This window comes from Montipora foliosa, chromosome 13, assembly GCF_036669935.1.
Source record: "Montipora foliosa isolate CH-2021 chromosome 13, ASM3666993v2, whole genome shotgun sequence".
NCBI classification, from domain to species: Eukaryota; Metazoa; Cnidaria; class Anthozoa; order Scleractinia; family Acroporidae; genus Montipora; species Montipora foliosa.
In genome coordinates this window covers 37,863,478-37,878,477 of record NC_090881.1, presented here as the reverse complement: position 1 = coordinate 37,878,477, position 15,000 = coordinate 37,863,478, and the positions used below count along the sequence as shown (strand labels likewise).

Here is a 15,000-nt window from a genome sequence, read left to right as displayed (position 1 = left end):
CACACGTCTCCTAAAAATTAAAACCTTTTCTCTACAATTGTACTGCCTAAGACTTCTTGTAATTGTTAAAAGAGTGAGTTCCGTTTCTGATTACCCTTAGCTAAGGTCCGTGAAAGAGTCTTGTATATTTACAATAGTAATCCTTTGTGATAAGTCCATTCGGCGTTTGAGGGACCTTACGCCCTGTAATCAAGAAAAAGCTTCCTACATACGACTAAATGTTTCATATCACTTCGATTACCTACCAAAATTTTACAACGTTTTTTCTTTCGTTCTTAAGTGCAGCTGACCAAAATGTTCTTAATGGTTAAAATAAATCCATTTGTCTTCGCTAAAAATTACAATTTCTCCTCGAAATTTCACATTTTATGGGTCCTAAAATTGCGACAAGTTAACAAAAATTAACAGCCATTTTCCCCACATCTGCGCTACTTCGAAGCAAGGGTCCTATCCATGATGCCTAATTCCTGTTTTCACATAATACATGTATTGCAAATATCCGAGGAGCTCTAAAAACCTGCCTCAATGAAAACAAAATTTAGGTGCTGACTCACTTTGGATTATTTGAAAGGGAAATTTATCATCAAAGTCAAGTGTGAGGACGAAATTATTCAGGTTTCTTTTGAAAAACAGAAGAGTTAAGGTTGCTTTTTATTTTATGCGTTCAAGTCCTCCAAATTTGCGTACAGTTCATTGTCGTAAATATGCATGTTTAGCAGCCTCTGCAAAAAAAAAACACACACACACATTGAAAGATGCTTTTCTTTCGATTTAGTTTGCAAAATTACACAACAAAAGAACTCCTCCCCCCCCCCCCCCCCACCCTCCCTCTTTGTTCAAAACAAGCAGTTATACGTCCCATACATCTCTCACACCTTTCTGCCACCTGCTCGAACCACTTATATGACGTCAAGGTGACCATACTGCTATTCCGTTAGACAGAGAAACTGCAGCCATTTTGTGGTCCCAAGTGACCATAAAAACACCATCTTTTTCGATTCGGTTTACCCTTTTTGTTTAATTAAGCAAAGCAACATAGCTGTCGATCCAGTGAGTGAAAATGCTTCGTTCTGACTCGTCCGGTTTGTTTTCACCATTTTGTGATGCATGACCAAAGTGCTTTTGCCACTTACCTATTTAACTCACTTGAAATACACAACAAAAACGAGCACTAAAGTATCATCCACGCTCTACGCTCCTGTTAGGTCTACACGTTCAAATTAAAGGACCACTTTTAGTGCCTTCAGTTGATACTGGGTCATGCCTCTGAGGCTATTACGTAAAAAAAGTCACAGCGATATTTTCTTTGTCTCATAATTCTTAAAGAGAAGTTTAATACAAAATAAATATTGATAAATGCCCATAAAGCCTTTGAATCAATTCACAGGACATATAGAAGTTGGCTATTGGCTTGCATTACAATTTTATAAAGAATCTGACCTTGTGCTGGGTTTCCATTCCTTTTAGCTGTTTTGTTAAATCAGCAAAAGACGGTCTTGCTTCAGGTTCATCTTGCCAGCAATTCAACATGATTTGATACCTTGGGAATAAATTCATTACACTGTTACCTTACTTGTCCTAAAATAAGTCGTATTGAATCAAATTTTATTTATCAAGCTAACTGAAGGCTTTGAATGCAAATGTCAAGGGTATCCAAGTGTGAGATTGGAATACGTAATTTTACAATATTATTTTCGGTCATCCTTGTCGTTTGAGGCAAAATAATGACCTTGACTTTGCCTGGTGTTGGCGTCGCAAAGTGACCCTATTATTATAACATCAACTTTAAGTTTACACGACAACAAAGGCGCAAAAGCATGACTCTATTACTTTGTCATTACAATAGTGCATAGTTATATTTCAAGCAAAGTCTTGTGGACACAGTCAAAGTACTTGGTCAACGCGACCATAGAATGAAGTGACTCTCGATACACGTCCAATAAAAATGCATAATGAAGAAAATGTTACTTTGCATACATATCATAATGTGACACTTGGTGTCTACTTAAGCCTATTAAGAACTTCATGTATTACTCTATAGTTACGGTTCTGGGGTAAGGTCTTGCAGCTTTTTCAAATGAAAGAAGTGTGCTAAAAGTTATTTCGCAGTTGGCGAACGATTATTTTTCCACATTAAACTTTTTTGTGCGACATTGCCGTTGAAATAAATGACGTAAAAGTAAAAGATAAACAAAGCAGAGTGTAAAAACAAACAGAAAGGCATTTTTCTTACAAGTCATTGTCAACGTGTTGTGGTTTTGGCATTCTGTAACCTTGCTGAAGCAAATTTGCAATTTTCTTGCCATCCATCCGTGGATAAGGAGAACCACCTAGAAAGAAAAATAAAGAAGGAAATGTTCACTCGCACCCACCATCCCTGTTAACTTCCCATCCACTGCTAACCATGACGACAAAACGCATTTATGACTTAGATTAGGATACCATTGAATCCAAATTCCCTACTCAGTCTGTGTATGGGAAATATTCTAGTTAATTAATCTATTTTTTAATCAGCTGGCTTAAGGCTAATCCTTCTTTGTCTAAGTCGATTCTCACAGTGAATCTACCAAGCAAATCTGAATACCTATTCTCAAGAGGGCACTTGACACTCAATTTTGACACCCAACACGAAGTGTCCCTGCCTTTGCTACCTATTTCTAACAATGGGGTAAGGGTAAAGGTTAGAGTCATTTTAGTTCCGGGTAAATGCAACAGTTAATCGTTACCTGAGGAGCAGCATTTGGGTGACACTTCGTGACGTTAACTGTTTGTATTCCGAGACACGATTGATGTTATAATAATATGTGATCTGCTAATCACCCTTTCTCGCAATCGGAGACTGAATTTCGAAGGGCGCAGCTCAACGAGGTCGGACCGAAGGACCTGTGCTGCCGGCTAGGCGCTCGGCCCCTGAACACGACCCATGTATGACCTCGGAGCACAGCACCACAGCCTGATGGAATAGGCCGAGAGTCGATTTTGAGGAGGGAGGAAAACCGGAGTACCCGGGGAAAAACCCTCGGAGTCAGACTGAGATCGACTGAAACTCAGCCCACATACGAACCAAGGCCAGAGTTGAACCCGGGTCACAGAGGTGGGAGACACAGTTGATGACCACTAAACCACCCTGACTCCCCCAAAGTCATGGTAAAAGAGCAAGGGGACACTTCGTGACGCTTATTGAAATCCGCGTGCCTCTAATTAGGTACAGTACTGGACATATCAAGTAAGCTATTTCCAAGATGCAAAGTCAAATCCAAAATCAGAATTTTACAATACTTGAAGATGTGATCTCGAAGAGGGTAAAGCAGCAAACTATTGCATGCATAGATTCTTACCTACGGTACAGATTTCATAAAGAAGAACTCCATAACTCCATCTGTTAAAGAATGAAATCACCACAGACTATCATTTTGCAGATTCAAATTTAAGGTCATGCATGGTCGAATGGTAGGTCAACTCGATTTTAGACGAAACATCGCCTCTCAACCTTGAAGCGAAAACGAGTAAGTCTACTTACACGTCACTCTTTGTGGTGTATTTTCCATACAGCAGCGATTCATATGCTGTCCACTTAACTGGCAACCGACCCTGGCAGTTGAAGATAACAAACAGAATGGATTATACTTAATCGTTTTATGGTTACGACTTGGAGCAAAAAACACGTCATCTGACGCTTTTGTACCCTTTGAAGGTGAACACTTATCAAGTTGTAAGCTCGAGCTTCCTATACTTTTTTTATGTTCTAGTTTAAAACATTTTGTTACCCTTGTCTTTCTTTCATAAATGTTTTCCTGTTGCACATCTCTAGCCATTCCAAAGTCTGTTACTTTGCATGTTTCTGTTTCTCCAACCAGCACATTACGAGCAGCAAGATCTCGGTGTATGATCTGAAGTGAAGTATTTTTCACATTTTTGGTTAGTTGCAATAAATTTGACAGTAAAAAAGACATTGAGTGGTTGCGGGCATAGCTGTTTCATTGAACAACGTTAATGACATTTGCAATGACACAAGCAATGGCAAGTATCAGTGTCACTGGAGAAGTGGCAGTGGCGATCCCGGATCCAGTGATAATGGCAATAACAGGCACATGCAGGTGTGACGGCAGCAGCAACGATAATAGAATTAACAATGGCATTGCCAACATGCAATGGCAGCATAATATGGCAATGCCAATTGTTGATAACAGATGCTTATGTTGCTATTAATAAGGCTTATACTAATGACTCCATAAACAAGACTAATATCATATCATAGATATCATATCATATCTTTCTTTACCCTTGCATTTTCGGAGTATCTTGGTGTAACTAGTTTGTCCAAGCATTTACCATCCCAACCATGATATACCACAGAGGACAGAACCACAACACCGGGAATTCCGTGTCCTGCTCGTTCTGAATAGTGTGTGGGTTGTTTTAAGTCCCGCAGGGTTTTAAACATTGAAGAGTTGTGACACAGGTAAGGTAAAAGCAAGTTCTGCTACGAGCCTAGAAGGCCCATTAGACGGGCGCCAGCTTATCTCCGCTTTCTGTAGCATGAAACAACTAGGAGTATTTCTACTCCCCCCGCCCCCACTCCTTCCTGGATGGGATGCCAGTCCATCGCATTAACTTCGCCGGTACCCATTTATACACCTGAATGGAGAGAGGCACCGTGAGAGCAAAGTGTTTTGCCCAAGAACACAACCCATTGTCCCCGGCCGGGACCCGAACCCGGACTACTCGATCCGGAGTAGAGCGCACTAACCATGGGGTTCTTCTACGTCCTATAGGGTTGTAGACATTGAAGAATTGTGAGACAGGACCTACGGTTTATCGTCCTAATCTGAGAATACTAGATAGTTAAACCATTTTCAGATGTCATCAGAAAGGTAGCACTTTCTCCTCGGTTAATAAAAGACCCAGAATGTTGGTACTGCCAGAGGTTTGATCCCGCAACCACCTCCCCCACAGTAACTTGGAGCTAAACCAGCTAAACCAACTGGTCGGCGGTATACTTTATTAGATGCTATGCAAACTGCTAATTTTGTTTGCTGTATTAACTGCTGAAAGACATTACACTCATGCTTACCTTTCTTAAAGATAAGTAACTCATCCCATCAGCGATTTGCCAAGCAAATTTCATCAGTTGTTGTGACGTCAGACTGGTTTGGGGTTTGATATCAGGGTCTTTGTAGTAAGTGTCATTCAATCCTCGGCTCTTTCTCAGGTAACCCAACAGATCACCATAAGGGACATACTCAATCAGCACCAATAGGGGGTCTACGAGAAACATTATGACTTTTATTCAGCAGGCACTAACTCTAGCGGTCCGTTTGTTTGTCCACGTTCAGTTCTCTCATCTCCTCTCCTCTTTGTTTGACTAGGTATGTGATTCCGTGATGTCACGTTGCTTACGAGTATTTTAATTTCACGAAGATTTGACAAGTTTCACTGAACAAACCGGAAGAAAATTTAACTATTTCTTTGAGTCTTCATTCGAAATCCAAAAATAAAACAATTGTCTACGGGCATTTCGGTGTCTTCTTTATACCAAGGGTTAGCTTTGCTCAGAAAAGAGATGACAAATCTGTTTTTAGGTCAACCGCAACATTTCATAATGTATTCGCACTCTATGCAACTAATTTCCCAAGCCATTGTTTACCGCAGCGTTTTATTAACTCGGTTTTGTCCCCCTTGTGAAAGCTTCTACTCCTGCTCTCTTAAACGCCGCGTACAGGTAATTTAAGAAACGTCTTTAATAAGTTGACAACGGAAATATGGACACCTAGTAACATAAATTTCAAAAACGCAATAACTTTTGATCAAAACAGCCTATTCAGTCACCGAAAAAATGTCACGCGCCTGAGCTTTAACAAACTGATAAAACATTCCTCATCTTAATTCCTTAGATAAAGAATACAAATAAAGCTTAGCTTCTTTTCTTAGGAAGCTAATGTTTTCCATCCACCATTTAAATTTGACCCTTTGGTCGGACTTCAGAGGGACACACTTTCTGTGGAGTGCCTTTGAAGCCCTTCAATAAACTCGCAAGTCGACATAACACTTCTGCTCGTTTCTTAAACAGTACTTTAGACTGAACATTTTGCACTTTTGCAAGGCGAAAAGGGGTTCACGTTACGATTGGAACTACTATGCGATATCCAATTGTAATGCTGAGCCTAAATTAAGGTGGGAACTGTTTTGGTTTGGAACAACTGAGCATTCATTGAGGAGAGTTTTGTTTTTTTTCTATTGCAGTAGCATCATTGTATAATCCATAGATGCATTTACCAGTTTCAGTGACGCATCCCAATAGTTTGATAACATGTGGATGAGGCTTGAGGGTCTTCATCAGCTCAAGTTCTGATTTCAAGTCTCTCTTGTCTGACGCAGGAGCATTTGCTAAACCAAATAAACATAAAAAAAGACAAAGGTAAAATTTGCATTAATTGTACTACGTGTACTTGTCATCAAGGCTCATTCTTGTCTCTTCGTGAGTTCGAGGTCAAATTCAAGTAAATTATTGCCAAACACAAGGTGTAAGAAATAACAGAAAATTTCTCTCAAAGTACGCCGTAGCTACATTCGCGGATTACACATGTTTGTTCTCTACACAACGAAGGACTGACCGTTGGTTCATAAACCAAAACTATTAAGAAAAAAGACTTTTACCTTTCAGCATTTTAACAGCCACAGTTGTTGTGCCAGAATGGAATGGAAGGTTCTTTGCCGTTCCCTTGGCAACCTGGCCAAAAGCGCCTTTACCAACGATTTTCTCCACTTTGACGTCTTTTCTTGTTACTTCCCATGACCCTTTTCTTATATCAAGGGGTGTATATTCAACATTCCGAGCCGAGTTATTAGGGCCACTTGGTCCTACGTCATAATGGGTAGTCCCTTGTAAGGGCATGTCTGCAGGTTCAATGGGGATACTTAACTGCTGATAAGAACTACTTGGTGGATCGTTAGTAGGACTAAGCTCTTCCATCGCAACTTCGTTCTGACAAAAAAAAAAAAAAATGACGCACCCGGGTTAAGTTTCCTTGGTAACCGTTAGTGTGCTTCATTATTCTTCAAAAATAAACTAACTGCAGGCAGTCGTAGCTCAGTTGGTTAATGCGCAGCTTTCAGAGCGAGAGGTCCCCGGCTCGATCCTCGGTGACTTCAAGGTCTGTTTTGACTTTCCTCTGATCCGTGTGGCTGTAGCTTTAAATGTCCTTAAAACGGAGCACTGACAGAGAAAGGGGAGTAAAGGGAGCACGGTCGGCTTCCATTGATACCAGTTTCGTGACCGAAGGAACTACCGGCATTAAATAAAGTGACTTTTCCTTTACTTTGCATTTAAGAAAAGCAAAGACTCTATCATCACAGTTGCGAGCAACGTAAGCAGTTAATTAAAGGACTCAGACCCATGGCAATGTGATTGCACTGGATTGCTTAACCATATTCGGGAAATAAGGCCATCTTAGAGCTGGCTAGCCTGACGAGCTAACGGTACCATATCCTGCAGGAGATGAATAAATAATTGGGAAATTTCTGAAACATATGTTTTGAGCAGCGCTTGCAATGACTCTTGGCGATAATGATCGCTTAGAGCAATTACAATGACACTTCAAAATGTCCTTCAACTGTTACAATCAATAGGTAAAATAGATATAGGAAACGAGTACAGTCAACTCTCTCTTAACGGACACCTCTATAAGACGGACGCCTGGTGCTGGTCCCGGCCGTTTCTTAGTCATTTTACTATAACCAAACTCTCTATAAGACGGACACCTCCATAAGACGGACAACGGACACTTTGAAATCGTCAACGTACACTTGTGAGGATCTGAATGTGACCGAAAATTACGATTTAGGGAAGACGAATTCTTGTACGTGACTATTTTTAACACCAGACGTTTAATTGACAGCTCTTAGCTTGTTGACGTCTCCTGAAATTTGTTGTTTCACGTGTTAACCGCGGACTAACAGCTCCAGATATCGACAAGGAAGTTAATGTTTTACAGGCAATAAGGTGGATCAAACAGGCCTGGGATGAGGTACTAAAAGAAATTGTTCAGAAGTGCTTCGAGTTAATGTGGATTTCCCAATGTGGTACAGAATAACGAGAGATCTGAGGAAGAAGAGGATCAAGAATACGCAGAGCTTGTACGACGAATTAGTGAAGGCGAGACAACAGCTGGAGAATACGTAACTGCTGACCAAGAGATTCCATCATGTGAGCCTCCTGTTCATATCACCCTCCCCAACTAGCGACAACGACTAAGGGATGAAGCCATCGATCTCTATCAAAAAGAATCCGAGGAACCTGCCAGCAAAGTTGTAGTGGTTGCAGAAAGTGACGAAGAAGGCCAAGTTGTGGACACTGAACCGCCGGATCCGACCATCAAATCCCCTACAGAAGCTTTTAGACTAGTTGACGACCTAAAGGAATTCCTCGTATCAAAATTAAGCAGCGTTGGTCAGCGCATTTAGTATTTTAAACTGTTGCACCTGAAACAATCCACGATCACAGATTTCTTTTCTTCTTAAGTGCATGTCCACCAAAGCCATGGCTGTTAGAAGCTATTAACTTAACTTGCTTTTACCAATTTTTTTTTTAAATAGAAAAACTGACATATTTTTGAACACAGTGCCGCGAAAGACAGTCCTAAGTCAAGGTGGTTATGTTCCCTTTTGCAGAATGTACTGTTTACTGTTTGTAATACGACAAGAGACTCAATTTTGTAAATGTTTTTGTTCCATTTTGTGGGTTTTTGTTCAAGTAGATAAGTGAGAAAAAACTTTAAACAGACGCGTATTCACTGTGCACACAGGTTCAGCATTATTATCTTAAAATTCCTGGGGTCAACTCTCTATGAGCAGGAAACCTCTCAAAGAAAAACATCTGAGGCGGTCCCGATGGTGTGCGTCTTAGAGAGAGTTGACTGTACATTAATTAACCTAGAATATCGAGGTTTTTCTACGTTGTGAAATAATCAACTCATGCTTTAACTTGCTGGAAATGGCAAAAGGTGTTTCAGAAATAGAAAAAAACAATATCAGTCTATTAAATCATTTTGCATTTTTGCTTTTAAAACTCACGTCGTAAATTCTTCTATCTTTATCTTCTGCGACCTTGTATGCCCTAACGACACATCGAAGAGTACGCAAACATGTTAGTTCTTCAAATTTAGCCTGCGTTTATTATTACTACTTCTTTCTTTTCCTTTTTTAAGTAATTGCCATGAAAGAAATGAAACATTATTTCGGACAGGCGAGTTCTTTTATGGGAGAACCAAAAAGAAAACGGGAGGGGGCCAAATAGGTGATTTTCAAGTTACGTCATCATCATTTATTGGGTGGGCGAGAACAAAAGGTCTCTCATGAGCTCCTTTTGGTTGTGCGTCACCATTTGAGCATTGTACCATTGCGATCTCGCACCCGCAAAGATTCGTTGCAAACTTCTCGCAGACGAAGGTCGTTTCTAAAACAGCTTTTGTTTTAAAGCAAGATTAATTCAAATATTTCCGATGATGGGAAATGTTCGTCAGTATCTTTTCTGCCATAGGGCAGTTGACACTATACGTCTGCCGCTCCCCTTTAATTTTTTCCTTAACAAAGAAAACAGCTTTCCTCGATTTGTCAATTTTTTTTCTTTTTACTCTAAACATTTATACTTTTTTTGTGCCCTTGATGCAACACAGTGATTGATATAGTACTAAACGTTTACAGGAAACTGCAACTTTCCACATAACGTTGAGGCAGACATCTTATATTTATGTTCAATGGACAAAAGAAAAAAAAATATATATATATATATATATATATCAAAATACCTACCTTTTCTTTCTAGCAATGCCTAACAAATGAAGATCAGATTTCCAATAAGTACAAAAGAATGGAGAACACAATCCTGGAAGACACATCAAATTATTCACCTAGCTTTCTGTGCTGCCAGGCTATGACCAGTATTAGAACAATGATGATTGCCACAAGAACTCCAATAATTACCAACAGAGTGGTGTCGCATGCGCATTGGAATTCTGGGAAGATAAATATGGAATAACATAATTAGTCCACAAAGCAAAAACGAAAAAAACATTATACTTCTAACAAGAGTTCCCAAACTTGGATAAAAGTGTTTCATGGAAGGGCAAAAGAGTGGGGTCTATGACACCCATTAGCCGAAGAATTTTCCAAGAGGATTATGTTGTTTGTGCAATAACAAATCGCATGAACTGGAACGATATGGACTAATTGATAGTCTAGATAATTCCGAGGTTCGGCTAAAGGCACAACATCCTGTATGCGTACGTACCTATAGGGGAATCATTGTTTACATTTTTGCTTCGTTAACTGAGCATACTCTTTTCCTTTTGCTGCCAATTACCACTCTTATTCAAATGTAGTTAAACAGACCCATCCTTGCCTCGTCCACGCATTCTCCAACCGAGCACAAACCTCTCCGACCTATCTTTCTCGGAAGGTATAATCTGGCTACGCTATCTCGCGGATGATGAACATTGTATGTCACGGGTTAGATATTTCTCGTCTTTCTATCAAGCTCTTTCAACTGTCTCTTATTCCAGTCAATGAATACTGCAGAGTATATAAGGATGGACACTACCCACATATTAATTCCTTTTATCATATTACCACATTAAGTTTTCATTTCAGCAGTTTTTCCAAACGCCACATGCATTCTTTTGTCGGGCTGGTTTTCATTTCTTCGCACACAACCCTGTCAGATTCCATAATACCCATATATTTTTATGGCGGCTGCCTTCTTCATCGTGTGACTTTATTTGTCTTTCCCCATGCAGGCAATATGATTCCATCAGATGTTGTTTATTTTTACTTTTCCTTTCCCGTAACGTGAGTTTTGCACAGTTGTCAATTTCAAAATTCATGCAGATATCTTCACTATAAACAAAGATTCTGCGGGGGCTAGTGACTCAAGGCCCTGGTTACGCTACTCTCCACTAGGAAATGAAAACGTTTGATGGTCATTCCTTCATACCTGTTGGTTGAGAGCTTCGTGGTGGGGTGGACGTGAGAGTGCTAGTCCCAGGTGAGAGAAGAGTCAAATGTCCAACTTGATAAGTACCAAAAGTGCCATCAGAAATGGCAGCTTCAAAATTTGAAATTCCCTCACTAGGGATCACGGCATTTTTAAAGTAAATCGTAAAGGATACAATTACACTGCCAGTCCTGAAAACAAAGAGGGAAAAAAAAAAAGAATAAATCGCCGTCGAAATAACTAAAGTAGGTTCCATCTACCAACCTCAATCCTGTCACTTCAGTCCTGACATAATTGTCGTCATTCTGGTATGCTTTATCCATCTAACAAAAGTAAAACCAAAACACTTGTTTAATAATAAGACAAATGGAGAGTTGACTCTTGAAAACAGATGACCAGTATGATTGCTTTGCTCAGTTCATTCAACAACCATTGTTGTACTATTCTTCCATCTTAACCTTCTGAAATTGTGGCAATCCTTATAAAGGAATACCTCTTACTTCAGTTTTATTCCTAGTTGTGATCAGAATCGTTAATAACTAATTATACACAAAAATTATAAGATTTCCAAAACAAATAGATGAGTAATAAAGTGTTTGTTTAGCAATGGCTTAGTTTATTGAACATTTAGCATTGCAATCTCTTCACTTGGGGGCGCTTTTGAACAAAGAATTCCTAACCCTCGAAAATAAAATAAAAAAACCATAGGAACTTCTTATCAAAGAAATTATGTACACTTTGAATAAATAAATAACTGATATTCTATCGCCCGTCAATTACATTAGATTACATACGAGAGATTTTAAAAATGCACCTCTGACACAAATGAATCCACCAGTTGTTTTGAAACTTGGTTACTCAAATCTCTGTATTCTGACAAAAAGTCTTCCATTATCGTCAGGTCCGCATAAACTTGGTTTGCTAAAATGGGACGAGGCAAACATTTGATTCCCCCTTGATTCAAAATTCAAATCCTAGACCAACAGTTATGAATCTTTTCTCTGTTTAAAGCACTGTTTGGCACAACAACAACAATCTTTATTTACTACCTCAATACGAGCATACAGGTCTGACCCACAAATAGCTTCTCCGGCAGTAACTATTAGTTCTTAACTATTAATTGAAAAGGTTGATCTCCTGAACATGGAGGTAAGTTAAGTTATCTTAAAGTGTTCAAATAGCTCAAATGAAAGTTCACTGGATCAAAAACTAGCAAAAAAACCTGAACTGGCATTACAAATTTGCTAATGTATGAATAATATTGCACCGGTTAGCAGTACAAGCCGGCTTTAAAAAAATGTGGTTCCTAATCGAAGGTGAAACCACACTGTATTGACTCCAGTACTTCAAGTTACTTACTGAGGTGTCGATTGATGTCCGATAGATGGCTGAAAGCTCATTAAATCACTTTAATTAAGGTCACAATAGACAGTAGAGGAAATGTATGCAAGGGAACCATGTAATAGTCCATCCTATTGTATTCTTACTTCGTTATTAGCTCTTTTTCTGTTACCTGTGCGCAGATATTTGTATGTATGCACGGTGTCTCACCCTGGTCAGAGATTTTCTCTATCCTTGTGTGGGCCCAATTCCATTAGTAGGGCCAACGCTCACACGGTCTATATGGGTAGAAAACTAGTACTCAACATTACACTCTAATAGTTAAGTCTGTTGAAATATAAGTGCTACGCGGCCAACGTTTGCAAAAACGTAACCCTTCCTTGCGAATGAAGATAAGTTTGTGTATGTATGTCCACCACTTAAACAAATATGTCTTTGGCAACTTTATAGGTCATGTGGTGTACACAAATCTGGTCGTACAGAGTTTGACGCATAAGCATTCACCCTCAAAGTTTAATTTACCTTGGTAAATGATACGGTGAAGCACAATATTTGCAATGCCTCTCAAACAAGTTATTTAAAGGCCTGAGTTAAAGTAATTAATGCTAATACAACCACTTACTTGGTTTTCCTGTAGAGGTAGGCGTAGCTGTGGTAGTTTCGTCTAGCAATAAAAAAAGAACACCAGGAAGCTCTCAGTGCGGATAATGACATCAACACTTGTAACGAATTCTTTTCATAGCAAGTAAGCTCTACTGCATGACAATAATTGCGATTCGTGTTGCTTCGTAAGCTTACTGCTGCATGACGTTGAGAGTGGTAGTGATAATGTTAAGGTTCTTAAAAGTAACACGATTTTATACCCTGATACTATGACAGTTACGTTTCAATGGATCATAGGGAAACACTATTCGAGTATAATGACATTATGATGTGATTGGCTTTCCTATAAACAGGATTTTACACAACGCTTACAAATCAAGTGAACGTTGTATAATTAATAAATAGATTCCACGTTACAGTGCGTCTGTTAAGTAATAGACCAGAGATGACATCAAAATCAAAAGTTTTTTTTTTTTTTTTTTTTAACGATAACGTCAGCTATGCATCGGTCCTCTTGTATATCATAGTTAAGAACCAATCAAAGTACGTGCATTATTGATCTCATTATATAAACAGGTATTTCGTCTTATAACTAAATGTTAACAGTACTACCCGCTTAGGTTACTGAGTCAATGTTTTTTTTTTGCTGGTAAGAAAGTGCCAAAGAAATGTCGCTTTACACGTTTTGCTCAGTACTAGGTGATGTTTATCACGTATCATAGAGGCGCTATTAGGCGGGTCTTGGTATCCCGTATCTCATTAAATTTTGGCCGAAATTTCCCGTATCCCCTTAAAATCTGCGGTTTGTATCCGTATAACTCTAGTTACTACTGATAACGCCATTGTGCCCCTGAGGGGGAGAAGGAGGGTTTTTTTTCTCGAAGGTATTCTCTGGAGAAGCCGATACATTGATAGACACAGTTCAAATTGATGGAAAAATGCAAATAATCGCATTTGTAAATATCATTTTTACTTCTTAAGCCTTCTATATTGGCCAACGAGCCTAATTTATTGTTTTAAGCAATGACAATTTTGATGCTCGGTATCCGGAATCTCTCCTTTAAATATCTTGTATCCGGTAAATATCCTATATCCCTATAATTTTTTTACCTAAATATCCCGTATCCCCGATAAACCCCTACTCGGCCTAACATTCGAGAGTCAATTCCAGATCAGGATATCCTTTTCTTTCAACGAGAAATTGGATAAGTTGCAGTACAATCGTAGACACGATTGCCAGGAAGTCAATAAAACACGAGCGGCCAGGGTTATCCCCCCTACCCCTCATCCCCTTACATTAAATTCCGGAAACATTCAGAAATGCTGGAGTTGGCGTCAACATTGCTTGTGGTGGAGGGAGGGGAGGGAAGGGGGCTTTTTAAGAGGCTACTATGCGGATATTTAATATAAAGTTATTAAGGCACTAGCTCCTTTAAATAAAGCAATTTTGGCGATCATTATTGAAGATTTTCCAGGAAATTGTGGCCACCATCGTAGATCTGGAGATAAGAACTCTTCAAATGGTGGTATATCTAATACTTGTTTCAAAACTCAGCGCGAGCTTAAATAAAGGGGCTTCGATTTGAACAATACCAAGAATAGTGTTTAAAGAAAATTGAAATTAATTACAAACGGTGTAACAGTGTATACCAGTTATTTTAGAAGAACTTAATAAGTAGCTTCTGCAGGTACCCGGAGGCAGAAAATACGTAAAACAAAAGAATCAAAGACAAGAAAACAAAACCACTCCAAATTACGACTAATCCCAAGTGACCCACCACAATGCTTACCTGTCACCTGTAGAAAGACACAAAAAAATAAAAGTAAGTAGTCAATCACATGGCCTTGTTGGACCTCTCTTTATATCATCTTATATAAGCAAAATTTAGCCTGCAAAAGCCAGTTCAGCCCCACCCTCTTAAATCTTTTAGTTGCTTATCAGCAATCTCTTGATGATGGTTGCATATCGAACCATAACCAAAAAAAGATTGCTTCTTGACAAATTGCAGACCTTGCGCAGAAAAAAATAAAACCTTAACGGGAATTAAAAGGTTTAAAACGTTTTT

The 15,000-nt window shown here is 39.1% G+C and overlaps 1 protein-coding gene across 1 annotated transcript in view; it reads right to left on the bottom strand.

Moving 5' to 3' along the window:
* Positions 1-13,013, bottom strand: part of LOC137983216 (proto-oncogene tyrosine-protein kinase receptor Ret-like) — a 13,322-nt gene extending 309 nt beyond the window's left edge. Inside the window, exons 1-16 of the mRNA XM_068830414.1 lie at positions 12,954-13,013; positions 11,805-11,911; positions 11,255-11,313; positions 10,991-11,181; positions 9,909-10,013; positions 9,811-9,829; positions 9,073-9,115; positions 6,658-6,985; positions 6,277-6,387; positions 5,075-5,265; positions 3,768-3,890; positions 3,521-3,591; positions 3,339-3,379; positions 2,234-2,330; positions 1,441-1,540; positions 1-722 (exon numbers count right to left, since the gene is read on the bottom strand). The exon at positions 1-722 is cut by the window's left edge and continues 309 nt beyond it. Coding sequence (XP_068686515.1) covers positions 657-722; positions 1,441-1,540; positions 2,234-2,330; positions 3,339-3,379; positions 3,521-3,591; positions 3,768-3,890; positions 5,075-5,265; positions 6,277-6,387; positions 6,658-6,985; positions 9,073-9,115; positions 9,811-9,829; positions 9,909-10,013; positions 10,991-11,181; positions 11,255-11,313; positions 11,805-11,882 — 1,623 coding nt within the window. The 5' untranslated portion in view covers positions 11,883-11,911; positions 12,954-13,013 and the 3' untranslated portion in view covers positions 1-656. The remainder of the gene's footprint in view (positions 723-1,440; positions 1,541-2,233; positions 2,331-3,338; positions 3,380-3,520; positions 3,592-3,767; positions 3,891-5,074; positions 5,266-6,276; positions 6,388-6,657; positions 6,986-9,072; positions 9,116-9,810; positions 9,830-9,908; positions 10,014-10,990; positions 11,182-11,254; positions 11,314-11,804; positions 11,912-12,953) is intronic.
* Positions 13,014-15,000: the final 1,987 nt, after the last annotated feature.